Source organism: Trichosurus vulpecula, chromosome 1, assembly GCF_011100635.1.
Source record: "Trichosurus vulpecula isolate mTriVul1 chromosome 1, mTriVul1.pri, whole genome shotgun sequence".
Classification (NCBI taxonomy): Eukaryota; Metazoa; Chordata; class Mammalia; order Diprotodontia; family Phalangeridae; genus Trichosurus; species Trichosurus vulpecula.
In genome coordinates this window covers 359,054,570-359,082,540 of record NC_050573.1, presented here as the reverse complement: position 1 = coordinate 359,082,540, position 27,971 = coordinate 359,054,570, and the positions used below count along the sequence as shown (strand labels likewise).

At 39.0% G+C, this 27,971-nt stretch overlaps 1 protein-coding gene across 2 annotated transcripts in view; it reads left to right on the top strand.

The window, feature by feature from the left end:
- Positions 1-18,027, top strand: part of NKD2 (NKD inhibitor of WNT signaling pathway 2) — a 105,438-nt gene extending 87,411 nt beyond the window's left edge. For both annotated transcript variants that reach the window (XM_036741645.1, XM_036741644.1), the window contains exons 4-10: positions 3,567-3,627; positions 5,303-5,430; positions 7,259-7,354; positions 8,599-8,737; positions 8,824-8,908; positions 11,760-11,887; positions 14,709-18,027. In XM_036741645.1, the coding sequence (XP_036597540.1) occupies positions 3,567-3,627; positions 5,303-5,430; positions 7,259-7,354; positions 8,599-8,737; positions 8,824-8,908; positions 11,760-11,887; positions 14,709-15,274 (1,203 nt within the window). In that variant the 3' untranslated portion in view covers positions 15,275-18,027. The remainder of the gene's footprint in view (positions 1-3,566; positions 3,628-5,302; positions 5,431-7,258; positions 7,355-8,598; positions 8,738-8,823; positions 8,909-11,759; positions 11,888-14,708) is intronic.
- The last annotated feature ends 9,944 nt before the right edge of the window (positions 18,028-27,971 follow it).

Sequence of the window (27,971 nt, the reverse complement as noted above, 5' to 3'; positions counted from 1 at the left end):
CATTGAGTGACTTGCCCAGAGTCACACACCCAGTAAACATCTGAGGCTGGATTTGAACTCAGGTCCTCCTGACCCCAGGGTTGTCGCTTTATCCACTGTGCCACCTAGCTGCCCCAGAATAATATATTTTTAAATTTAATCTCCATTATTAACATTTTCTCCATCACTTTCGTAAGTCTGAACAATCAACAGAACAATAAATCAAGGCCTAATTTGTAGTGTTTGCCAGCTTCTGAGGTGCAAATGCTCATGTTGAAAATTTAACAATTGGCTTTCACTAGCTGCTTTATTCTGGCTCCTGCGCACCTCTGGGCTCACATGAGCCTGTAATATGCTGTGTAACTATTTGAGTGCTAAATCAATGTCCAAAGACAGACAGAGAGAGAGGGGAATGAGGCCTCTTAGAATTTTGTATGGTGGTCTCAAAATCTTCTTCCTCCGAACTTTTGTAAAACCACAGTTTGCACACTTTGAGGGAGGAGGGGACAGGTTGGGGGGAGGGTTTTCTTTTTAGTTTAATTTTAGCTGTTGCATTATCCAGAGGAAAATGTTACTCCTGAAATTATTTTCTTCATTTATCACAAAGCCAACTAATTATTTTTTTTAAGCAGCTTTGCATTTTCAACCTTTCTGTGGAGTCTGCTGCCTTTCCTTTTAAGTCCTGCTGACTGACATGTGCAAGTCCCCAAAGGTGGAATTTCTGATAGTCTGATAAGTTTGCCTGGTTTTCCTTGAGAGGAAAAGGTTGAAACAAAGATCTGTAGTGTTCCCCCAACCAGCGGGGGTGGGTTGAGAGAGCTGAAGATTTGGCTGATGTCACCGGGTCCTTAGCAATGAAAACCTCAGAGTAATCCGATATCACTTAAAAGGCTGGTAAAAGGCCCGGCTGAAGGATGCTTGGCAGTGATGTTGCAAAAACAGGAACAAACAGCCAGCTGATTCTTTTGTTTGTTTTCCAAGTGCCTATCAGGCCGATCAGAGACCTCTCTCTGTCCTTGTGGCGCAGCCCCTGTGTGTAACTGTAGAATAAAGCCCTAACTGGCTTTCACTATAAACAAAGGCTCAACCAGTCATTTGCAAAGGTGATGGATTTCATTAACGTTTCAGTGTCCTTTGGGGGTTTGTGTATCTTTAATGAGACATAACACGGGAGAGGAGAGAGTCAAGCTTTCCCTCATAAAGGCTGGATGGCTCACTCCTCCATCCGGGCCGAATTGGGCTGCCAAATCCTTGCAGATTGGCACTTCCTTTTATTAGAAGCCCTGGCTGCCTTTCTGGGGAGATGGGCCTCCCTCATTGAGTTTCAGCAAACACAAATACTTGTCATTCCAAAACAGAATGCTAGTCCTTGGAAGGTGAGGGCCCGGAGCCACCCCAACCATATGGTGAGGTAATACACTAGGCAATAGTTGGCCTGGAACCCACAAAGCCGGTGCTTCCTTAATGCAGCAGCTCTGTTCCTGGAATTTAACCTTTCAGTTGAAAGGTTCTGCCTCCCCACTACCCCCATCCCCCCCCCTCTCTTTTTTTTTTAAGTGATGGATCAATATGGTAACTTCTAGTTAACTAAATAACAAGGCATACTCAAAATTTACTGTGGGGGATGATTTTATTAAGGCCTCAATTTTGAAGCCTTGCTTGGGGGGTGGGGGAAGGGAGTCCTCCCAGCTCTGGTTTATTGGCCCTTCATAAACATCCATGTGGACTCAGCAGAGGGCAACTGGAAAGGGCCCTGTCTGGTGCTGGGGAACATTCCTGGCCGCTCTCCTGCTGGGGACCCTGATTAATGACAGCTGCTCGCAGGAGGGACCTAGAGATCCCTGGCTATTTACCTCCATCTGTGGGCAGCGTGCAGTTTATGGGCATCTGGCTGGAGATAAAACCATTTTCATGATGCAATACCCCGACAGGGAGGCAGCTGGAGAATTGAGAAGCCCTCACTGGGGTAAATCCTTCTGGCCTCCTGCCCAAGACAGATTCTACGGAGCGCCACTGATGCTTTGGGACTTAAGCCACACAGAAGATCGGAAAGGGAGATTATGAGGTTTCTCGAGTTACACAGGATAAAGCTCTTTGTCAGGAAGAAATAATAAAACTGTAGGAATTATGATAGCAATGTCTGAAGCAGTTAACCAAGCACAGTAATTATTCACTTCGAAACAACCTGAGAGAGATGGCACATTTTCAGAGGCCAATATTCATCCGATGGAGAGGTATTTTCAGCTAAGGCTTGGAACAAAAAGATCAGTTTCTCACCTACACAGCAACTTTTAAGGATGCCCTCACTGGATTTGTCCTTAGGATGGGACGCCCCTCCCAGCCCCGCTACATGGCATGGGCCAGTCCTCTGAGCATTACTTTGCTATTATTGAGAACGTGGTGACAGTAGGTAGGGGTTGCATGAAAACAGAAAGATGATGAAAAATAATAATTCTGTGCTAATTGTGGAGCAAGAGTCTTACATTTTTTGTAAATTATTGTGTAAGGATTTGTAAGAGTGCTTTCAAAATGATATTTTCCTATCTTACTTTTCCCTATTTGGGAATTTATTGTTTGTCATTATAAGATTTCTATGTTGTTTTCTTTATTCACCTGCTCTTGAAGTCTTCCCCACACTCATATCTGATCCAGAAATCTGTTGCCAGAAGTGATTTAGAGATCTCTCTAAGGCAGGAGCTTCCTCACTCTGGCCCTTAGAAACCCCATGGAAATCCACAATAGAGCTCACCTTTCATCTCCTCATACTCAGAGGCAACTGAGAAAATTCAGAGCCCTGAGAAATTCACCCACCCTGGGTATTATACATGGGAACAGTATCACTGAGCAGGACAATTAAGTTCCTTATATTCCACTCCAGAAGAAAGTGTCATCAGCAGGGATGGGAAGGGGGCTGAACTTTCTACCAAAACTTACTCTGTGTGTGTGTGTGTGTGTGTGTTTCTCTGTCTCTCTCTGTCTCTGTCTCTCTCTCTCTCTCTCTCTCTCTCTCTCTCTCTCTCTCTCTCTGTGTCTCTCTCTCCCTCTCTCTCTCTGTCTCTCTCCCCCCACCCCTTAGCAATGGATCTTCAGATGTATTGTATCATTGTCGTCAGATGAGAGATAAATGTGTGGCCAACATGAAGAATCTAGGACTGATGGAGTGCAAAGCTCTGTATTTTGGTGCAAAGATGAGTGAAGGCCATTTGTGTCATTTTCACCAGCGTTTTCTCTAATTGCCTCTTTTGACATGTCAGCCATCATGTACTGAGCAAACCTATTTTTGTCATAAAGACTGTCACAATGAAATCTGACGATATAATAGAGTATGTGTGGTATTTTGATTTCTGAAAATCTGAAACTTGAATGAGGCATAAAAGATTTGGCAGTTGTTAAATTTTTTGGACCCAGACAGTGTAACACAATAACCCTTGCAGATGTTCAGTTCATATGATGGGACTTGTTCCCAGATCTCACATCTCAGACCTCTAGATGTAGGAAATGCTTCTGCCTGTAACTGTTTGTTTTCACTGGGGCTGCAGCTGAAATCCTGCATATTCACTTACAGCTGGGCCTTGTTCTCCCTGCAGGAGCTACTGAATGGGGAACTGAAAGAGGGACATTTTCGGGAGGACCAATGCCCCCTGGAGGGTAAGTACATAATCTTGCTCCCGCAGCTAGGGAGAAAACTCAAAAGTTCACTTTCCTGTCCAGTACTTTAAAAACATCCACATGTGTATTCAAAAGTTAGAGGAAGCATTAATAGCCTTTTGGAAATCTGGATTGAGATGCAGACCCTCATCAACTTTTCAAATAATCAGCATTCCTACATTTAAATCTAGGCAGAGTTGGGACTGATGCCTTGGTTAAAAATATGGTGTTTGCAATTTAAAGATGTTAAACTAACTAGCATTTAGTGCCAACCTTTTTCTACACACATATTTGCTATTTTCATTTTAAGTAATTACTTCTTCAAAAGCAGCTTACAACATGCTTTAAGCATTTACTGTTTCCCCACATCCTACAGGCTTATACACAGATCTGAATTTTCAGAGAATCAAAATTTTGCCTGAATTTTCTAAGAATAATTTTCTTGATTTTTGTAAGTTTGGACGATGTGTGATAACAATAAACAGCGGTCTACATTTATATAGTAATTGATAGTTACAAGGCACTTTGACATAATTGGTTTTTAATTTGACCCTCATAACAACCCTGTAAACTAGATAGAAGCAACACTTCCCTCCTCCCAGTGTAAAGGTGGGGACTGTAAATGTTGAACATCAAACATGTTTACTATGTCAGCCGTGCTTAAGTGTTTGCCAGGGATTTTTGCTTGTTAGGATGTTTTTAAGATGAGAAGGGTCAAAGGTAAATGATTGTGGTACAAAAATGAAAGGCAACCATAAAACTTTTTTTTCAAGAATTGTTAACCCACTTTACAGAGCAGAAAACTAAAGCTTTGAAAAGTTTAATGATTGGCATGGTCACGGCTGATAAGCCATAAAGTCTGAATTTGAACCCAAATCTTCTTACTCTACACTCCTTGTATTCTACTTTAGATCCCCTCAATAAGAATCCTAAATTGGAATTTTTTTTGGAGGGGGGAAGGCAAGGCAATTGGGGTTAAGTGACTTGCCCAAGGTCTCACAGCTAGTAAGTGTGTCAAGTGTCTGAGGCCGAATTTGAACTTGGCTCCTTCTGACTCCAGGGCTGGTGCTCTACTTACTGAGTAACTCCTAAATAGAAGGAGTAAGGGGCAGGGGGAGTTACAAAAACTCTGTGATCATTCATGAGGTTCTTGTGATTTGGTTAATACTCCCTTGCCCATCTACCATTTTGTTTCCCTTTTCTACTCTCTCTTTATGCTCCTAACTCCATTCTCTACCACCCTGGAGGAGGAACCATGAGAGACAAGATCATATCTCTAGGCGCTGATGAGAAAGTTCTACTAATGGGTTGGGATTATTCTCTCTGTATACCATCCACTTAGCAGTGAACCATTTATTCCCCAAACAGATCTTTATTATCTTGTTAAAAGAGCCAATCAAAGCTATTTCATAGAGAAGGATGAAGGAAACCCTTTCTCTTCCATACTGTTCCCTTGCCTAGAGTCTGGCCTTGAAGGACTAGGGTGAGAGAGACTAAGAAGGCAAGAACACAGATCCATATTTCTGACTCCTGATATTTACACCCTCGGAATCTTTTTGAGGATGGTCCTTCCTTGGCCCCTAGTGTCATTTATGAATATTCAGCATGGTTGAATTAAAAACTAAGCTAGAGAGATTCTATACTCTTCTTACCAGTTTTTCTTTTGGTCTCACAGTTGCTCTTCCTCCTGAGAAAATAGAAGGATGTGAAGGTTACATACAGCCTTTTAATCTAGAAGATGGAGAAAAAATTGCAAATAAAGACATAAACCGAGGAATGGGGAAGAAGCGGTTAAATATTGATGTATGTTGTGTCTTTATCTGTTTTATTTGTACTATGTTTCTTTCTCTACACATTAGTTCATCAGGTCTTGAGTGTATTTAAAATACATATTGGTCCTTAAATTTGGATTCCAATTTGACTTTTCAGGAACAAAATTCTCTTTTATACTCTAGCAAATTACAGTGTGTTAAAATGTAGTGGAATTGACTTTAAATTTGGCAAGTTTATAGGGGGCAAAGGATCCTGCCATGGAATTTTGCTAATAAGGCTAAAATTGTTTTGCATTGCATTAAAATATTTTTTAATTCAGTGTTTTGCTTGGCTTTGCACATTTTGTACTACAGAAATGATATAAAGTAAACTTTAACAAACAATTTAGAATTCCTTGGCTTGTGCACAAGGCGCCCATTGTAAGGTATTTGGTATTATTGGAATAAAAAGTTATTATTTTGCAAGGTAAGCTACAGTTGAAGTAGAGGGGAATAAAAGGATGTTGCTTTTCCTTCTCACCACTTCCATTTCTAAACTTTAAAAAATGATGCTCAGTTATTAACTTTATAGTATATGACAGATAACCCACTTTCTTGGCATTATCAACAATGTATGCCATAGATCACTGGGGACAGCATTAGTGTGGCACCCAGGGGCAGGAGTTATGGTCGTAATCCCCCCATTCTTCTCTGTACTGTAACTTACTTCCTTAATCTTCTTGAGGCCTCAACTTTCCCATCGGCAAAATAGGAATGATGATCTCAGTGATAACATCAGAACACATGAATCTACATTGCCAAAGTAGAAACTCCCAGAGAGTATCGGAAAGAGGGTGGGGGGGGCATTCCCTGCATTCCACACCTGATAAATTGAAATATTAGCCCTGACCCAGAATGAGGAGGGAGAAGAATTTGGCCCAATGTTTTCTCCGAAGTGAAGGTTTTTCTGATGGAATATTTAAAGTTCTTATTTAAAGTAACATAAAGATTAAATTGCAAGCACTAGAGACCTTCCTTCAGACCTTGAAAATTATTTCCTACAAATGATTAAAGGCCTAGCCCTAACATAAAACCCACACAAGTATGCTTCATTTCATGCAATAGACATCTTCTGAAAAAGCATAGACTGTCAAGGCCCAGAAGAAATCTTAGTGACCATCTAATCTAACACCCTCTTTTTACAGATGAGAAAACTTAGGTTACCTCAGTAAGTGAAAGGCTTAGGATGTGATCCAAACTCTCGACCCAGTCCATTTTTTTTTTGCTGTTATCATTGCTCATTCATTTCAGTCCTGTCTGACTCTTCATGACCCCATTTTGGGGTTTTCTTGGCAAAGATACTGGAGTGGTTTGTCATTTCTTTCTCCAGCTTATTTGACAGATGAGGAAACTGAGGCAAACAGGGTAAAATGACTTTCCCAGGGTCATACATCTAGTTAGTGTCTTAAGCCAGATTTGTTCTCGCGAAGATGAGTCTTCTTGACTCCAGGACTGGCAATCTATCCACTGTGCTCCCTAATGTCAAATGAATTTTCACAAATGGAATGATTTTATTAAAATACTCTCAAGGAATCAAATAATCTTTTAATTGGTTTTGTAAATTTGGATTTTTATATATCATATCTGCTCAGTTAGGTATTTGCTTAAAATTAAACAAAATCAGAAAGACCAACATAAAGCATGTAAGATGCACATCATAAAATAAATGGGAGAAATTGTTGGCTTCCTCCTTCCTCCCATTATATTCTATAAAACTGGAACAGAAACATGCTCCCATTTTTTGCTACATATAGCAAAGATGTCACATATTCTATTGAGGATTTTTGGTTTTGGGTAAAAAAGGAAATCTTTGTTTTCAGGAACTTCAGTGCGATGTCTCAGTGGAAGATGACAATCGTCAAGAATGGACATTTACCCTGTATGACTTTGACAACAGTGGAAAAGTAACCAAAGAGGTAATATTTGTTTTTACCTGGAAAATAGACCGAGCACTTGGAAAGATAGACTATATGACCTTGTATACAGGGACTGGGTAGAGTCAACCAAGATTTGGATGCGCAGCAACAATAATAATCATAATAATTAACATTTAATGTAGCGCCTACTGTGTGTCAGGCACCACGCTGAGCGATTCACAATTATTATTTCATTTGATCCCCTCAACAACCCTGAGAGGCAGATGCTATTATTATAATCTCCATTTTACAGAGAAGGAAACTGAGGCAAACAAGGTTAGGTGAGTTACCCATGGTCACACAGCTACTAAGTTTCTAGGCCAGATTTGAAATTAGGTCTCCCTGAAACCATCGTATCCACTGAGTCACTCTAGCTGCCCTTAGTACAGTTAACACAACTTCATCAACTTTCTTCTCTTTCTCTTCTGCATATCTGCCCATGCCAGTGACCTCCTTTGATGACTCACTGCTCTATTTCCTCCTAAGACAGTGGTGATTCCATTAGCAGGGCCTTGCAGGTGCCCACCGTCAGTTCAGTGGCATGTGCAGAAGGTCCTTTTATATTTTTTCCTCAGCTTCAGATGGCTAAGGCACTTTAAAGTGACCACCCCAGCCTCCTAAGTGAACTAGGCATCTAGAACTTGAGTTTGGGCTAGGAATAAGAGAAAAACAAACCTGTGTTGAGACCAAAATCTGTTTGAAATTTCAGTCATTTAGAGATATGTCATTCTAACAGCAATGAGAATACTTCCCTTTTCTCTGGAGTTGCTGGAACTAAACTTAAGTCTATATCAAAGATGAAATTCTATCCCTGACTACTAGATAGATGATGCTAGAGTTCTGTCAGAGCTGTTTGAATGAATTGAAAATGAAAAACAAAGTGGGGACTGTGTGCATTGTGTGATTAACATTAAGCTGTTTGGAGATATATGTTGTTGAGTCATTTCAGTCAGATTCGTCTCTTTGTTATCCTCTCTGGGGTTTTCTCAGCAAAGATACTGGAGTAGTTTGCCATTTCCTTCTCCAACTTATTTTACAGATGAGGAAACTGAGGCAGAGTTAAGTGACTTGCCCAGGGTCACCCAGCTATTGATGTCTGAGGCCAGATCTGAACTCACAGAGATGAGTCTTCTGATTACAAGCCCAGTGCTCTATCCACTGCACCATCTAGCTGCTTATTTTTGGAGATAAGGTATTCATTAATTCTGGATACTGATATTCTCTTGTTTTGATCCTTACATAAGGACATGTCCAGCTTGATGCACACCATTTATGAAGTTGTAGATGCTTCAGTCAACCATTCCTCCACCAACAGTAAGACACTCCGGGTGAAACTGACTGTGAGCCCAGAACCCTCCAATAAGAGGAAGGAGGGACATCCAGGTAAATGTGCCTAATATATGTGTGTGTTGGTAGACTACCGCATGTCACTTTTCATTGTAAAGCAGTTTTAATTATGTGTCATTTAGATCGAGAAGCTATTCGATGTAAAACTGAAGGAGAGCACCCTGAAGAAATGAGGATCGCAGACAAGAGACTATCTGCTCATGTCAGGTAAGACACTGAAAAGTTTGTAGTCTCTTGACCAGAAGGTGCCTTGGTTTCATCTCATATGAGGAAAGGTCATGGAGATATAAGCAAACAGGGCTAAGCTTCTATTTTTGGTCAAGTCACACCCAGTGAGAAGCCCCACACTAAAAAGATGATGACCACCAGAAAAAGATGTTGAGTGTTCAGGATGTGCCCCTCTGTTCATTATACTTCATATGCAAGAACCAGGGGCTCCATTCTTCTTGTGAACACATGGTTTCTGACTTAAGCTCAGTCAAATAAACAAAATCCTGCCCTATTGGCTTTTCTCTACCTTCCAAAAAAAGCAAAACAAGCTTTCTAGCTGGTTCATTGTTGTGTTCAGTAGGCTTAATTAAGAAGGGATGATGGCATGTGCGTTACTCCCAGTCTCTTTCAAAGAGTGATAGTCTTCCATTTTGGAATGGCCCTAAATGAGTAGGGGTGTGTGCCCATTGATCAAAACCTATTTAGAAATACAAAATACTTCCCTTAAATAATTTACTTCCTCCTTGTTTTTCCTCTTATACGTGTTATTCACTTAAAGTGTCTAAATGCGGTATAGTATGTATCATGTGATTTGTTTCCTGTAAATTGTTGATCCCCATTATAGGCAGTATCACATATCTTCTTTGGCAGATTGACCCCACTTTCATACCTCCTCTCTCTAATCTTCATTTTCTCTCTGTCTACTCGTTTCTTCTCTACTACCTTTAAATACACTTAAAGTCTGGCATCCTTAAAAAAAAAATTCACTAGAAGCTGCTATTTCTGCTAGCTATCGTCCTGTATCTCTCTTCTCCTTTTCATCTTGACATGAAAAGGCTGTCTAAGTTTGGTGGTTTCCAGTCTCATCGTTCAACTTCAACTGTTCTCTCCAAAGTTACCAATGGTCTTCATTTAATTGTCCAGTCTAACAGCCTGTTCTTCATACTTCTTGAACTCTGCAGAATTGGACACTATTGATTTCCTTCTCCACTGGGTACTCTTTCCTGTCTGGGTTTTCATGATACTAGTCTCTCTTGGATCTTTCTCCTACCTCTCTGATTGTGCCTTCTAAGTCACCTTTGCTGGATCTGCATCCACATCACACTGACTACTGTGAGTGGATCCTCCAATGGCCCTCTTCTCTTTTTTCTCTATATTCTTTCAGTTCATTAATTCATCAGTTCCCATATATTTGGTTGTCAGCTTGATGAAGTTCAGCCTCTATTTATCCAGCTCCCTATTTACTTATCCCAGGTCTATTTATTCAGGTCTTGTCTCTCTCCTGAACTTCAATCTCATTTTACCAAGTACCTGTTAGACATTTCAAAATGGATTACCCATAGGCAGCTCAAAATCAGCATGCCCAAAACAGAACTCATTATCTTCCCCTCTACTCCCCCCAATCCATGCCTCTTCCACATTTCTCAAATACTGTTGAGAATGCCACTATCCTTCCAGTCACCCAGGGTCACATGATCTCAATATTATCCTTGACTTTTTATACTCATTCACCCCACATAGCCAATCAGTTGCCAAATTCTGCCAATTCTAGCTCTATAACATTTCTTGTATTTCTCCCCTTCTCTCCATGACAGCTCTAGTTCAAAGCCTCATCACTTCTTCCCTGAATTATTACAGTAATCACCTAATTGGTCTACCTGCCTCGTCTTTCCTCACCCCCTTCCATCCTCTTTCCAACTGCCAAAGTTATCTTCCTAAAGTGAATGTCCAACAATGTCACCTCCCTCTTCAATGAATTCACGAGGCTGCTTATTACTCTAGGATCAAATATGAATCGTTCTGTTTGGCATTTAGAGTTCTTCATAACTTGGCCCCTTTGTGTCATTCCAATTTTTTTTTACATATTATCCCCTCTTACATAGTCTATGATCCAGGCATACTGGTCTATTTGTTGTCCCTCAGACATAACATTCTATCCACTGTGTCTGTGCCTTTGCTCTGGATATCTCCCATGTCTGGAATGCCCTTCCTCCTCATTTCTACCTCCTGGCTTCCCCACTTCCTTCAAGATCCAACTCATATCCCCTTCTACAGAAGCTCTTTCCTGATTCTCCCAGATGCTAGTATATCCCATTGTGAGGTTTTCTTGTATTTACTTTGTATGTACCTTATATATACCTCTATACACATCTACTGTTTCTCCTATTCGAATATAAGCTCCTTGAGGGCAGGGTCTGTTTTCACTTTTTCTGTCTATGTATCCACAGCACCTAGCATAGTGCCTTGCATATAGTAGTGCGTAATGAATTCTTGTCCATTGCCTATAGAACACTGGACTTGGCTGCAGCTCTTTCTTTCCAGTTTGTTTTTCCCAGGTTTATTTTTTTCCAGTTCTACCACTTACTAATTAAATGATCTTAAGCCAATCATTTTAACTCTCAAAATTAACCCATCTCAATGCAAGCTATTATTACTGTAATGCCTTAACACCTCAACTAGCCCTCTGTTATGCTTTAAGTACAAATGAAATAATCGTCATAATAAATTACATTTACATAGCACTCACAAGTTTTTGAAAACCCTTCTTCTCTACTCTTCACCCCATAGTTGCATGGTTAGTGGTGCAAATGTCATTATTCTTATCTGACAGAGGAAACTCAAAAAGGTTAAGTGAATTGAAGATGGTCACACAGATAATAAATATTGGAGCTGGGATTCCGAAGTAGGCCTCTTGAGTTCAAGAATAACATTCCTTCTACTTTATCACACAGCCTCTTACAGACACTTAAGTAGGGATTATGGATGTGTGTGTGTGGATTTTTACTTCAATATGGTTTTTGTCTTGTAACTAATATATTCATGTCCTGTTCGTTTCCTACCCACACAGGAGGCCAAACAATGACCACCACCATTACACCGTGCGTGAGCAGTACTGCGTTGATGAAAATACTGAGAGAAGAAACCATTACCTTGATCTTGCTGGAATTGAGAACTACACTTCAAAGTTTGGGCCAGGTAGATAGTCTAAATGAGATACAAGGAACCTTCAAATGCAGATAATCCTCTTTTTTGGGGATCCAGAAGCTAAACAGGATAAGGATTTCTAAAGCTCCTATAAAATAAAATCTAATTTTATCATCACTCTTCAGAGTTCAGGGAAACTCATGCCCCATTTATTTATTGAATGTGTGGTTTATAAAATGAATGCAAGCCAATTAGGAGAGTTTCACCTTTCCAGCCTCTCTTCCCTATGACTTTGTTGTTGTTGTTGAGTCCTTTAGTCATGTCCAATGCCTCCTGACCCCATGGACCATACTATTCCTGGGGTTTTCTTTGGCAAAGATACCCGAGTAGTTTGCCATTTCCTTTTTTGGTGGATTAGGGCAAACAGAGCTTAGGTGACTTACCCAAGGTCACACAGATAGTAAGTGTCTGAGGCTGGTTTTGACCTGAAGCCTTCCTGACCCCAGGTCCAGCACTAAATCCACTGAGCCCTCTAGCTGCCTCCATATGACTACATGTGATATAAAATTATCTACCTATGATAAAGTATGTGTTCATATACCAACGAGTCTCAGTGTAGCAGGACATTTCTTCCTGGGGTACACTGCGGGAAAATGCCAGTGGCATCCTTCCATCTCAGCTTATAAGGCAACGTGTTGTTTTATATGTCAAATAATAGTATTATCAATAGGTGGAAGAAAGATCCCATGTAATTCCTAGATTCTTCCAGATTTTTATATCCACAAATTATCACAGAAACTCAGAGTCTAAAAGGGACCTCAGAGGCATCTAATATACGTGGTACCTGAACAAGAATCCCTGGTCAATCAGCCATCATAAAGATCATCTATAATGACGAGTGACTAAGCACCAGTCAATACACTCCAGTTGATAAAGAGATTATACTGCTTGGTCATTCTCTTAAAGAGAAGAAGCGGATTCTGTTATTTATTGGGGCCCTGTATACATAGACAGCTAGCTGCAACATAGACTACTATGGATGTAGTAGATAGCATGCCAGTCTTGGCATTAGGAAGACCTATGTTTAAATCCTGCTAAGTTCAAATCCTATGTTAGATGTTAGCTATGTGGCCCCACTTAACCCTCCTCAGCCTCAGTTTCTCATCTGTAAAGTGGGGATAATGATGAATGCTCTATAAGATGCCTCGTATCATTATTATTATCATCGTATAATTCAAGCAAACATTTAGGGTAGGAAATCACACATACAGGTGTGGGTGGTCATTTGTCAATATACAACTTGACCTTGTGTTACAAAACATTTTCATCATGACCTGTTTCTTGAACCAGTATGCTCTATTTTAACATGTTGAAAGAGAGCTCCTAGCAAAAGGCTTCCTGCTTTGCTCTTAATGGCCTCTTCCCAGTCTTTTCTGCTACATTTTGTTAGTCTCTAAAGACGTAAGAAAAGCAAAAGGGAAAAAGCAGAGGGGGATTGTTTTAATCTAAATAGCATGGAGTGGAAACACTATTGTAGAAATGTTCTTGAAATATCCTGACCCAGGGGATTAGCAAAACATTGAGGCATAACATCCAAAGCACCTAATGACTTTTAAATCCAAATTTTCCCCCCCTTCGGGAAGTACCAATAGTTTAACTCATCTATCCTGTTTTTCTAACAACAGGTCAGATGAATGCATTACTTAAAGGGTATTTCCTATCAGATACCTCCTCCATCAGCAGTGGGGCTTGTGAATAGAGGGGGAAAAACACCAAATGAACACTTTAGAAAGGAACGATGCCTGTTTTCTAAAATTGTACTAAATCATTTTAAATTGGCTTTTATTTAAAATATTTGAAAGACATTCAAGAGGCAGCATGGCGGGGGCGAGAGGAACAACCTGAGAGTCAGGATGCTCTAGATTCAAGACCCATCTCTGATACTACTGTCTTTGTGACCTTGGGTCAGTCACTTAACCTTTTATTACTGCCAGGAAACTTTCTCAGGCTATAAATTGTAGAGTAGTTGCTGATCTGCATTAGTGGAGGGGAATTCTTCACTAGGAGTTTTCTATACTGATAAGTTCAGAGGTTCAGACAAAAACAAAAACAAAATAAGGAGATTTGAAGGGAATTCTTAAAAATGGATAAACTTAAGTTGCCCAGTATTGAATTGTCTGGCTTTCCCATATTATTCAAGATAGAATCTGTACTTAAAATCTTTAATGGCAGACACAGATACTCAGAGCCATTTTCAGGTAATTTTTCTCGGGCATTTCCACAGCTTATGTATGAGTCAACTCCAGGCTTTTGAAAATTTACCTTTGATACAATGTCATGGTGCAGCAGAATGCTGCATTTGGAGTCAGAGAACCTACTAAAAGCATTCACTATCACTGGGCCTCAGTTCCCTAATCTGAATAGTAATAGCTAGCATTTATACAGTGCTTTAAGGTTTACAAAGTACTTTTCAAATATTATTCTATCCTTAACCAGTATCCCCATTTTACAGAAGGGGATGCTGACACAAACAGGTTAAGTGAATTGCCCAGGGTCACGTAATTAATAATTTCTAAGGCAGGATTTGAATTTGGGCCTTCCTGACTCCAGGTCCATGCTCTATGCAAAGTGCCTCCTAGTTGCCTAAAAATGAGAGATTTGAGCTAGTTGGTGTCCAAGGGTTCTTCCACCTTGAAATCTATGAATGCATTTAAAGCATACAAGAAGACAATCAATCAATCAACATTTATTAAGCACCTACTATGTGCCAAGCACTGCACTAAGCACTGACTATATGAATTTTCATACTCCCGTATGGAGGGGGTGGGGCTTAGGAGAAAGGCCCTAACCCTTTATCCCCTTCTATGTGCAGGTTCCCCTCCAGCACAACCCAAACAAGAACACCACGGCAGACCCTCCCATTCCCAAAACAGGTCACGTTCCCAGGAGTCCGAGGCCCACATGGTGCATCACCGGAGGTCGCAGGTGCTTGCTGATTATTCTGTCCCAGCTGCTGAACCCAGCCAGAGGATCTTGGAGATGCAACAAAGGTTAAAAGGCCAAGAGAAGCAGTTCCTGAAGTCGCCCAAGGGTTCTGGCAAAATGCCAGCCATGACAGGTGGCAACAGTAGTGGGAAGCCAGGGAAAGCATTTAACTACTACCTGCCAGCCACACCCTCCCCAGCAGCCCAGGATGTGTACCACCTCCAGCAACAACTACACCCTCACAAGAAGTACCGACAGAAGGCGAAGGATGCCCACTCCCCTCTGAAAGCCACTCACTCCCAACCTGCTGTCTTGGAGCACGAGGTGATCCGGGATTTACCCCCTGTCTTAACCAATGAGGGCTACGTCATTCCTGTCATTCAGAGACATGAGCATCACCACCACCACGAACATCACCACCATCACCACTATCATCACTATCACCAGTCCTGAGGCAGGAGCTGAGCTTCAGTCAGGAGGCAATCCCAGTGAACTATGTCTCCAGGAATGGATTTTAGAACTGGAGAAAGGGAGGGGGACAGCAGGGACTGGATCAGAAGGGAAAGGGGAGAGTGTATTCATCTGTTTATTAATTATAGCATTTGGGATCATCTTTCCTTCTGAATGAAGTGTTGGCATATCCATGCAAAAACAGAAAATGTGCTGAATTTATAATTGCTTTTCACTTAAAAAAACCCACCTTACAGATTTGCATAAAGAATATTATTTTCTTTTCTATTAAATATTTAGCTCTAGTTCTCAGGTGTGGGCGCAACTACAAAGTTGTGCCATGATGCTCTACAGAGAGGTCTTTAAAAAAATATACTGTAGTCTCCTAGTGTTTTTAATGAATGCGTTTGAGGCCACTGCCACCTCTCAAAATGCTGTTTTATGTACTCCATAAAAACCATATATATATTTGTAAAAGATAAATTTATATCTGCTTATGTTTATAATTCCAAGATGAGGCCTTCTTTTTGGTAAAAAATAGTAGTAATCTCTACTCAGATGATCTTAAGATATTTTTCTCACACCTTTGTTGGTTATTTCTATTGGTGCTTCCAACCATTTTCTGGGAAGTTGTCAGACGATTGGTAGCTAACCTGTGAGCATAGTTCGTGTATGTCCAGAGTGAATGTAATGCATTGTAACCTTTAAAATAATTTATTTGTTATTAGATCGCGATGATGGTTTGACTAACAGCTTTCTCGTGGTCTGCAAAGTTGTGGGTGTTTCCTTTTAATGTGTGGTGTGGAGCACTGAACATGGGGAGGGAAAGGCAGTAAGTAGCATGGTGCTGAGTGTTTGCTATTGGTCTGAGGGTTGTTGCTGTTCCTGGGAAAGGAAACTTAGGTGGCTTTCTGCCTGAGACCAGGCTACGTGAGTCATGTGACCTAGTGGAAAGAGCAGTGACCCAGAGAGACCTTGATGGGACATCAGTTCTAACACTAGTTCTTGCCACAAGCTGGTGGTGTTATCATGGTCAAATCATGACCCCTCTGGGCCTCAGTTTCCCTATCTGTAAAGAGGTTATTCTAAGTCATCCTTTTGGTCCCTTTCCAGCTTCCTAACTCAACAACTCAAAGGAATGTTAGATCTGAGGGAAAAAGGAAGGCGTGGAGAAATGTAAATATGGTTAATTGCTACCATTTCATTATAGCAATGATACCCCTCAAGCAAACTAAGGAAAAGCAGTCCTCTTCATTTGGGGTACAGCCAATGACTACGTCGAATCATAGTGGAGAAGTGGGTGGTTTTGGAAGTGGAAGGGAGCAGAAGCAGGTAGGATCAGTGGATTCAAGGCAGGATTCTGGTCCTAGTTCTAGGACCTTAAGCTCCATTTCTTTGTGCCTCAGTTTTCTGATCTCTAAAATGGGTGTCTCCCACATTGGAAGGCTAGTGTATGGGTTTTATTGTGGGTTGGTCATGTAAAGAGTAGAGAATGGCATGATATTAATTGGAAGTATTGTCACTGTGACACAACTGCTCCCTGAGTTGAGAAAATGGACATTTTTAACTCCCATATCCCCACCAAAGCTATCTTCTTAACAATTAGGTCACCCTTTTCAATTAGAAAAAGGATTAAACATTTGGGATGCACTACCCAAGAGTTAGGCAGTACCTTGAACGAATTTTAGTGTTCTGCAGTGTAAGGTAAGCAGTTCTGGTGAAGGTGGGGAAGTGTAGAGGATGCACTAGTGGAAAGGTAAGAGATATGTTGTTTGGGTTTGTTTGGGGTTTTTTTTTTTTTTTGGTAATTTGTGAATTTGTATATCTGACAATGTATTTGCTTTCTTAACATTGTACTGGTATAACAATAAGCAACATTTCATTGGATTTTTTTCAGATGTCATAATAAAGTGTGTGTCTTTATAATATTATACACTACTTAAAAAGCAAACTTTTCCTCATATATACAGTCCATATATATATCTATGTCAATGTATGATTATACATATATAGATATGCACACAGTATATATGCACTTGCTATATAGAGAGCATATCTATCTGTATATATACATTTATATAAAAAGAAAAATTAATATATATATATACATACACACATGACTCCATATTTATGGATAAAGTTATATCTTTTCCATTATGCTGCTCTCAAAGAAAAACTGAATTCTAAAGTAGATTAATGATAGAGGGAACAAGTTCCGTACCATTGCCTCACGTTATAGAGACCAAGTTGTAAATGAGAATTTTGGCTTTTTGTAAATAGAAGTTTGGTTTTCGGAGCAAAGTAAGCACCTGCTTTCTTCTAGGCACTTATTCCTATCGTGCTCCCATTTAATAGGTTTTTACAATTGTGTCCAGTATGAAAAGTAATTGATTTCCCTTTCCACAATCTGAGGCCATAATCGACTCACACAGAAAGGGAAATAGAGAGCTGAGGGAACTATCTGGCTCGTTCAATCCCCAAACGTCCTTTTTGTCTTAGCTATCTAAATGTGTCAAGGCAAAAAGCCACTATGCAGGAGGAGGGAGGCTAACAGGGGCCCAGAGCTGCCCTTTTTCACATTCCGCTTGCATGGAATCTCTGTGAATGCGTGTGTGCCACTAAGTGTTTTGGACAGTATTCTTCCAGTAAAATCCTAGTGTAACAAAGTAGCTCACATCACTGTATGGATATTTTTTTTGCAAAAAAAAAATGCTTTGTAATAGCTGTATTGGATTTCACTTGTACATGGACTTAAATAAATTCATTATTTATTTAGTTCCAGCAGATTTATTGAGTGTTGTATAAGGGTCTCGAGCATAATATTACAGTCTTAAGACTGAGCTGTACTGTAATCAACCTGTCAGCTCACTGACAAGGAGGCGGGAGCGTGGAGAGGAGATGATATTTCTCTGTGGCCCCTCAGAATTTAGGCTTTGAGTTATTTGAATTCAGATCCTTGTTTGAAATGGCTTTGAAACACTCAATGATGAAAGCAATGAAATACTGTCAGGTCAAAATCAAGAGTTGAGCAACTACTCCTTGGTGAGGGTGTCTGGAAAGCCAATAGCCAGCTGGATACCATTCCTGCATTCCCTTCTTTCCTCTCTCCCCCTCCCCCATTTCCTCTTTGAAAACTGGAAGCTCGAATCAGGCAGCAGGAAGAACACCCCTCCTACGCAGAGTCTCCAACAGCAGCCTGATCAGAGCAGTGCCACGAGTCAGCTAAAGACCTATGTACTCCAAGTGGGAACACTGGGGAAAGTGTATTAGAGAAGAATGGTTATATGGGTTTAAAAGAAACAATCAGGACAAAGTTTGAGATAAGAGAGCTAGTAGGCAGGAATCCAAATAATATTATGGAAGATAATTCCTGCAGAGTCAGGATGGGATTCTCACTACTTCTCTGGATTTGGGCTCATTCAGCACAGTATGAACGACACCCTATGGTGGTTTAATGAACTGAAGGAAGACCTGAGCTCAAGTCCCATTTCTGACTTTAGACAAGCCATTTAACCACTCAATACCCTTAACAACTCGTTAGCAGTCGCCAATCTACACCACTGGAGGGAGTTTCCTTATCTAGAGTTTCCTATAACAATAAAATCACAGTTCTAGTCCATACCATCTTGTCTTGGTACACCTTGTTCTGCAGAAGCTACTTCACCCTAAGTATGAACCAAATTTTGGTAAGTCAAATTGTTATGAATGGTTTGCTAAAGCAAAAGAAAACCTTTTGGAAATGTTAATACTAGCCCCTTGTTGAGTTGTTTTGTAAACCGAGGTTTTTGTATATTGCGTTTTTTTTTTATAGAGGAGCCCAGCCGTACTGTATTTTATTCTGAAAGACTCCCCTTCTTGCCCTCACAAGCCTACACAGGCCCATGCATTTCAAATAAAATAGGTTTGGCTTCACAGCTACAGTCCAACAGAGACTTCTCTTGCTGAGATCTGCAGTGACCTCCTTCTAACAAGATTCAATATACAAGGCTCCGCCCACTGGTTCTGACAAGACTGGACATCCTCTCTTCTTTAAAACCCTTTCTAGTCTCAGTATTTGGATTATTATAATTTTCTTTTTAATTTTATTTTTAACTTATGAAATAAAGCAAGCATTTCCATAACATAGTACAATAAAAAAAAGTGATTGTACATGAAAGGATGTGAACAGGCAGTTTTCCAATGAAGAAATCAAAATGATTTATAGTCATATTAAAAATGCTCCAAATCACTATTGATTAAAGAAATACAAATTAAAACAACCTTGAGATATCATTTTACACCTACCAGATTGGCTAAAATTTATTATCATTTTTCAGCACACCTCTGACCACATAGATCTGGGTCTATTCTCTTCCCTTCTTTCCCATTACTACTAATTGTCCCAATATCAGGAATTTCAATGCTTCAGTCCCATACCACCCATTCCAGAGAGCTCAGCTGCACAGTCAGTTTCAGTTACCTCTTATAGGTGAACGTTGCTCACAATATTCCTTGTCCATTTCCCCAGCTCTATGTTCTGCCTTCTCTGTCTGCAATGTTTCTATCTCCAGGGTGGGGAACCTGCAGCCTCTAGGACACATGTGACTCTCGAGGTCCTCAAGTGTGGCCCTTTGACTGAATCCATTTGGATTCAGTCACTTCCTGTCCTTCCTGTCTAGAGCATTCTTCTTCTGTTTCCCTAGGTGCAAAAACTTGCCACCACTTTCGGCAATTCTCTCCCCATGCCACATATCCACTCTGTTACCAGAATTCTAAAAATTTGGTGCCACTTCTTTAAATGTGACTCTCATCATTCCCACATCCAGGGCCCTGGATCAGGGACTTCACACTGTAAACTCCAGGATATCAGTGGGGTCTGATTTTTGCCTTTTGTTCCCATGGTACCTAGTTATAGTACTCCGCATGTGGTGAACACTCAATAAATGTTATTGACTGGCGGCCAACAAATGCCTAGCTAGGCCATTGCAAAAGCTTACTAGCCTCTTTACCTACAGACACTTCCTTCCGTAGTCTGTTCTACTTGAGACCACAGGGATTATCTTAGTTAAATGTAATTCTGGACATAAGACTCTGCTTTTCAGAACTTTTTAATGGCTCCTGGCTGGGACCTAGAGTCAGGAAGACTTGAGTTTAAATCCTGCCTAGGACACTCACTAGCTGTATGACCCCAGACAAGTGGCTAAACTTCCTTTGAGATCAGTTTCTTTGTGGATAGTAATACTTCCTACCTCCCATGGTTATTAGGAGACTCAAATGAGATAACATATGTACAACTGCTTTGCACACCTTAAATGCTATATAATTTCTAGCTTTGTTGTTATAATGTTAAAAGTACAATTAGGACCTGCTCCAATTCTCCCCTTCTTAGCAAACTTCCCTTATTAATAATCACAACTTGTTTCATATTCTCCATTCCAGTCAAACAGCCCTACATGACATTCTGCACTCACTTGGCCCTATGTAAGTGTGAGCTATTATTATTATTATTAAATCATGCTTCAGACACTTAAAAATCAAATGACCCTGGGTGAGCAAGTCTCTTGGCCTTAGTTCTATAAACTAAGAATTTGAACCCAGGTCCTCTGACTCCAAGTTCAAAAACCAATCTGTCTTCAGGAATAAAAAAAAATGAAGCAACTCAGTTTCCTTATCTGTAAAGTAATGGAGTAGGATTAGATGTAAAGTCCCTTAAAGGTTTAAGATCTATGCATAGCTGCTACTGACCAAGAGGTGAAGTATCGATTATGCCAGGAATGTAAGATTTTATCAATATATTAGAAAACTATAAACATGGCCTTTATTCAAAAAAATTAAATTAATTTAAATATTATGCCAATAGACGTAGAATAAACTTTTGACAAGATTTGACAGCAATTTTTGTTTAAAAAAACCACCATTTTTTAAAGTGCCTAGTGTGGTACTACATGTCTTCAATCCCATCTACTGGAGAGGCTAAGGTTGGTGGATCTGTTGCCCTCAAGAGTTCTGAACTGCAGAGGACTATGCTGATCCTTTGGTATTTATATAGTAAGCCTTCAGGAGCACCACCCACCAGTTTGTCTAAGAATGGACAAATCAACCCCAGTCAGAAACAGAACAAGTCAAAGTTCTCGTGCCAGTCAGAGTGAGATTATATCTATGAGTGGTCCTTGTACTTTCTAGCCAGGGCAAGATAGAATTTAAAATTTTAGTCTTAAAATTTTTTTTAATTTAAAACAACCATATTAAAACATAGGAATAGCAAGGCAAAAAAAGAAATATGTCACCAAGATCATACACTAGGATCAGGTGGGATTTATACCTGGAAAGCAGGGCGAGTTCAATATTATATAACCCACCAGCATAATTGACTACATTAACAACAAAAACAACAAAAATAATATGATTATATCAATAGATGCAAAAAAAAAAAGCTTTTAACAAAAAATAACACCCATTCCTATTAAAAACACTAGAAAGCAAAGGGCTAAATGGAGTCTTTCTTAAAATGGTAAGTAGTATCCATTTAAAACCAAGGGCAAACAGTATCTGAAATGTAAATAAACTAAAAGCCTTCCCAATAATATCAGGGGTGAAGTAAGAATGTCCACTGTTACCAATATCATTCAATACTAGAAAGGTTAGCTGTAGCAATGAGACAGGAAAAGGAAATCAAAGAAATAAAAATAAGCAATGAGGACATAAAACTATCACTCTGTATATGATATTATGGTAAACTTAGAGAGCCCTAGAGAATCAACTGAAAAACTAGCTGAGATAATGAACAACTTTGGCAAAGTTGCAGGATATAAAATAAACCCACATAAATCATCAGCATTTCTATATATTATCAACAAAACCCAGCAGGAAGAGAGAGAAAGAGAAATACCATTTAAAACAACTGCAGACAGTAAAAAATACTTGGGAGTTTACCTATCAAGACAAACCTAGGAACTATATGAACACAAAACACTTTTCATGAAAATAAAGACAGACCTAAATAATGGGAGCGATATTAATTGCTCATGGGTAAACCAAACCAATATAATAAATGACAATGCTACCTAAATTAATTTACTTATTCGGTGCAATAACAACCAAACTACCAAGAATTATTTTATAGAGCAAGAAAAAAATAATAACAAAATTCATCTGGAAGAATAAAGGTCAAGAACATCAAAAGAATCAATGAAAAAAAATGTGAAGAAGGTGGTCTAGCAGCACCAGATTTCAAACTATATTACAAAGTGATAACCATCGAAACAATCTGGTATTGGCTAAGAAATAAAGTGGAACAGATTAGGTACACAATACATTGTAGTAAATGGCAATAGTAATCTAGTGCTTGATAAACCCAAAGATCTAAGCTGTTGGGGCAAGAACTCACCATTTGACAAAAATTGCTGGGAAAAATGAAATGCAATTTGGCAAAAATTAGGCATAGACCAACATTTTATACTACATACCAAGATATGGTCAAAATGGGTAGATGACTTAGATACCTGATATCATAAGTAAATTTCGGGAGTATGGTAAAAATTTACCTGACAAATCTATGGAAAAGGGAAGAGTATATGACCAAACAAGAAATAGAAAGGAACAGGGAAATAAAATGGATAATTTTTATCACATGAATTTAAAAAGTTTTGGCACAAACAAAACTAACACAGACAAAATTAGAATGATAGCAGGAAACAGAAAAAAAAATGCAGCAGATTTCTCTTTCTCTAACAAAAGCCTCCTTTTTAAAGGATCAGAGAACCGATCCAAATTTATAAAAATAAGAGTCATGCCCCTATTGGTAAATAGTTAAAGGATATGAGAAGCTATCAATAGTCATATAAAAATGCTCTAAATTGCTAATGATTAGAGAAATGCAAATTTAAAAAACTTTGAGGTACCACCTCACACCCCTCAGATTGGCTAACATGACAAAAAAGGAAAATGATAAATGCTGGAAGGGATATAGGAAAATAGGTACACTAATGCACTATTGGTGGAGTTGTGAACTCATCCAACTATTCTGGAGATAATTTGGAACTATGTCCAAAGAATTATAAAACTGTACATACCCTTTGGTCCAGCAATACCACTATTGGGTCTGTATCCTAAAGAGATTAAAGTAAAGGAAAAAAGGATCTATATGTACAAAAATATTTATAGCTGCTTTTTGTGGTGGCAAAGAATTGGAAACTGAGGATATGCCCATCAGTTCAGGAATAGTTGACTAACTTGTGGTATATGATTGTGATGGAATACTATTGTGCTGTAAGAAATTATGTGGAAGATGGTTTTGGAAAAACTTTGGAAGATTTTTATGAACTGATGAAAACTGAAGTGAACAGAACTATGATAACATTTTCCATAATAATAGCAATATTATAACAATGATCAACTATGAAGGACTTAGCTACTCTAATCAATACAATAATCCAAGACAATTCCAAAGAACTCATGATGAAAAATGCTATTCACCTTCAGAGAGGGAACTGACGAAACTCTGAGCGCAAACTGAAGCATATCTTTTTTTCACTTTATTTTTCTTGCCTTTTTTTTCAACATGTCTAATATGGAAATACATTTTGCATGACTTCCCGTGTAAAATTGATTGCTTGCCTTGTTAATGACTGTGGGAGGGATGGAAGGGAGAGACAGAATTTGGAACAAAAATTTTTTTAATGAATGTCAAAAGTAAATGTTATTTTTTAAAACATAGAAATAAATAGAACTTTTAAAATATGATAAATGCTACCCATCTAAAAGCAGGAGAAACTATTATATGGAATGGAGAAATGCTAAAGATCTTTCTAATAAAATCAAGAATAAAGCAGGAATATCCACTGCCATCACCATGATTTGATAGAGCACTAGAAGTACAAGGTATAGCAATAAGATAAGAAAAAACTACCTGAGGGAATAAGGCTAAGTGAAGAGGAAACTAAATTACCAATTTTGCCAATAATGTGATGGTCTGCTTAAAGAATCCTACTGATTTATGTAAAAAATTAATTTAAAAAATTAATAACTTTACCAAAGTAGTAGCATATAAATAAACCCATATAAATCATCAGCCTCTCTGTATATTATCAACAAAATTCATCAGGAAGTAATAGAAAAAGAAACTCCATTTAAAATAACTACAGAACATATAAAATATTTGGGAGACCACCTACCAAGATACACATGGAAATTCTATGAATACGGTTATAAAAAACTCTTTTCAAAAATAAAGACAGACCTAAGTAATTGGAGTAATATTAATTACTCAGGGTTGGACCATGACAATATAATAAAATTAACAATGAGACATAAATTAATTGACTTATTCAGTGCCATGCCAAAGGGTTACTTTAGAGAGCTGGGGAAAAAAATAATAAAATTCATCTGGAGGAACAAAGATCAAGAATCCCAAAGGGAAATCATGGAGAGGGGGAAAAGCAAGAAGAAAGTAGGCCTAGCAGTAACAGAGCTCAAGCTATGCTACAAAGCAATGATCACCAAAAACTTTTTGGTAATGCTTTAAAAAATATATAATTTGACCAGTGGGACAGATGAGGAACAGAAGATCCAGAAGCAAATGAACATAGGAACCTAGTGTTTGATAAATCCAAAGACTATTTCACAAAAACTACTGGGAAAACTGGAAAGCAGATTTGTCAGAAATTAGGATTAAACCACTACCTCATGCCATACAACATAATAGACACCAAGGATTATATCATGAACAAATGACAGGAGAATAGAAGAAGATATCTTTTTACAAGTATGGATAGGGGAAAACTTCTTGAACAAACAATTGAGAAAAAGAATGGCAAAAGACAAAATGGATAGTTTGGGGTACATACAACTGAAAAGCTTTTGCCCAAGTAAAAATAAATGTGGATGAAATAAGAAGGGAAACAGTTAATTTGGGAGAAAAAAATCTTTACGAGTTTCTCCTATAAAAGTGTTATATCCAAGATACATAGAGAACTGATTCAAATATATAAGAGCAAGAATCTAGTAAAACAGCAGTAAGTAAATGGCCAAAGAATATGAATAGGCAGTTCTCAAGAGAAGAAATCAATTTATCAACAACCATAAGAAAATGTGTCAAATCACAAATAATGAGAAAAATGCAAATTAAAATGATTTGGGGCTTCATATCAAGTCCATGATATTAGCAAAGATGGCACAAAGAAAAGGAAATTTACAATTGTCAGAGGTTTTGTGGAAGTACAAGAAAGCTAATGCACTATTGTGAGGATTGTAAATTGGTCCAGTTATTCTGAAAATCAATGTAGAACTATACCCCAAAAGTAACTAAAATTTGGATATCCAATGACCTAGCAATATCACTGCTAAGCATATATAATGGCTAACATTTGTATAGTGCTATACAGTTTACAAAGCACTGTACATGGATTAATTTTTGACTTTTTATATATTTCTTGTTGTCTCATGGAGTTATTATCTTCTATTCGTTCCATTCTAATTTTTAGGGAGTTTGTTGCTTGGGTAAAGTTTTGTATCTCTTTGCCATGCTTTTCATTCCCTTTCCAATTATTTCTTCCATAGCTCTTAATTGTTTTTCCAAGCCTTTTTCCCCCCTCTAGTATTCTCATTCATTTATCAAGTTCTTCGCCAAGTCCAGTGATCTAATGAACGTCATCTCCCGTTAGCCCCTGACTCAGTCACTCTCCTCCAGTCAGGTATATATTCTGGGGGTTGGCTTGTATCGCATGCTCCACACCTTTTATCAAGTGCCATTCCATTCCTCTGTCTGGGATGCCTTACTAACTCATCACTGTCATCCTCCAAATGACTTCCTTAAATATCTGCAACCTGACTCCATTTCTGCAAAAGGCACTTTGTGGGACCAGAAACACCAAGTGCATTTATTTCCCCAAAAGGCCAAGAAGAAGAAACTCTCCTCACATGCAGAAAACCCCCAGGAGAACCAAATATCCAAAAGAGGGCCTTGTACACTTCCAAAAATAGAAAAAAAGACACCAGATAAACAAAACATTGTTACCCGAGAAACCAAAGAATGAAAACACAGTTTCCTCTAGAGAAAATTCTACCATGAATTTGGAGGGGAATAAAAATCACTCTTTACAACACTACCTTCTGACAAACTCAGAATGCTTTAGTCTTAACCATAGTTACTCTGTTTTTCTAGCCTTGGATACACGAAGATTTTCATTGCTGAGGTCAATTTGGTCATCTTATTTTCCAGGGAAGGTATTTGGTCTTAGGGAAGTTCCGCAGTTGGTACTAGAAGCCCCATCCCAAGAAGACGGGTGATTAATGGTGGGGAACCAGTTTTGTTGGTAAGAAAGAGAGCCTCAGGTAAGTATTTATTCACAAAGAAACATGGCAGCAGCCTAGTTACTGGTGTTGCCCAGAGCCCTCTCAGCTAGACCCAGGTTTATGGAATTTGGGGGTCAATCATATCTTGGCCTTTACCAATATATCTTATCCTAGACCAAGTGACATGGTATTCATTAAAGGCAAAATGCAGTCAATTAAAATATAATAGCAGGGTTACATATTAAAGGGAAATCCCCCATATGCAAAGGATTACAACTTCCCACAGGATACCAGTGAAATAGTGGGAACTTTCCCTAGGACAGACTACTTATGCTCCTAAAGGTGTTGCCAGCTGAAATTCTGCTAACAGTTCTTCCTCTGATCCACCTACTAACTTTGCTGGCTTCTTTCAAGTCCCAGCTAAAACCCCACCTTCCACAAGAAGCTTTCCCCAACACCTCTTAATTCCAGTGCCTTCCCTCTGTTAATTATTTCCTATTTATCCTGAATATAGTTTACTTTGTACATATTTGTGTGCATGTTGTCTCCCCCTTCACATTGTAAGTTTCTTAATCGCAGGAGCTGTCTTTTGCCTCTTTTTGTATCTCTTGCTCTTTACACAATCCCTGACACATAGTAGGTATTTAATAAATGTTTATTCATTGACTAATTGATTCTGTCAGTTCAGTTTCCCATAGAGTTGTGCCTTCTCAATTAGCCAGAGCTGCTGTTACATATTTCCCTGAAGAGCTGCTGTTATAATTACTTGGTCTTTGGCTGCTTTTCCACTGGGGTCCTTATTTGATGAGTTGGTGCTGATGCTGGAGAATCTTCTTCCTGAAAGGGCTACCCCTGGGCTAGATGGTGAGGTCCTCCAGATGCTGCTCTTTGGAGGTGAAATTGTGCTGATTGTATCAAGCCCTGAATACTAAATAACCAACTCAAGCAATTTCATTATCATCCAAAAGAGATGGGCTAACTGAGCCATATAATTCCTACTGTTCTGTCTATGACATAGAGTTGAATGTCCAGCCATCTCTTGGGCTCATCCAACAGTACTTACATCTGGGACAAGCACTGTCCATGGAAAATGAGCCAGACCTAGAATTGAGTAAGAGAATAGAACTGGCTGGGCTGCATCTTCTTTCTTTTCTGCTGATTCTGTCTCCTGATCTTCCTTGGACTGCACTTTGGAATCCTAAACCTGACCTCAAACTGCATTAAGGTAGGCTCAAACAAGATGGTGTATGTGAAGTGTTTCACCAATTTTAGAGCACAGCATGTCAGTGATGGTGTTGATATGATGATGATGATGATGATGGTGATGAAGCAACACATTGGGGACTAATGTTAGAGGTAAGATATGGTGATAACTATTACTGATGGAAAATATAGTTTGTAATAGAAAGATTGACAGGTCTTTTCCACT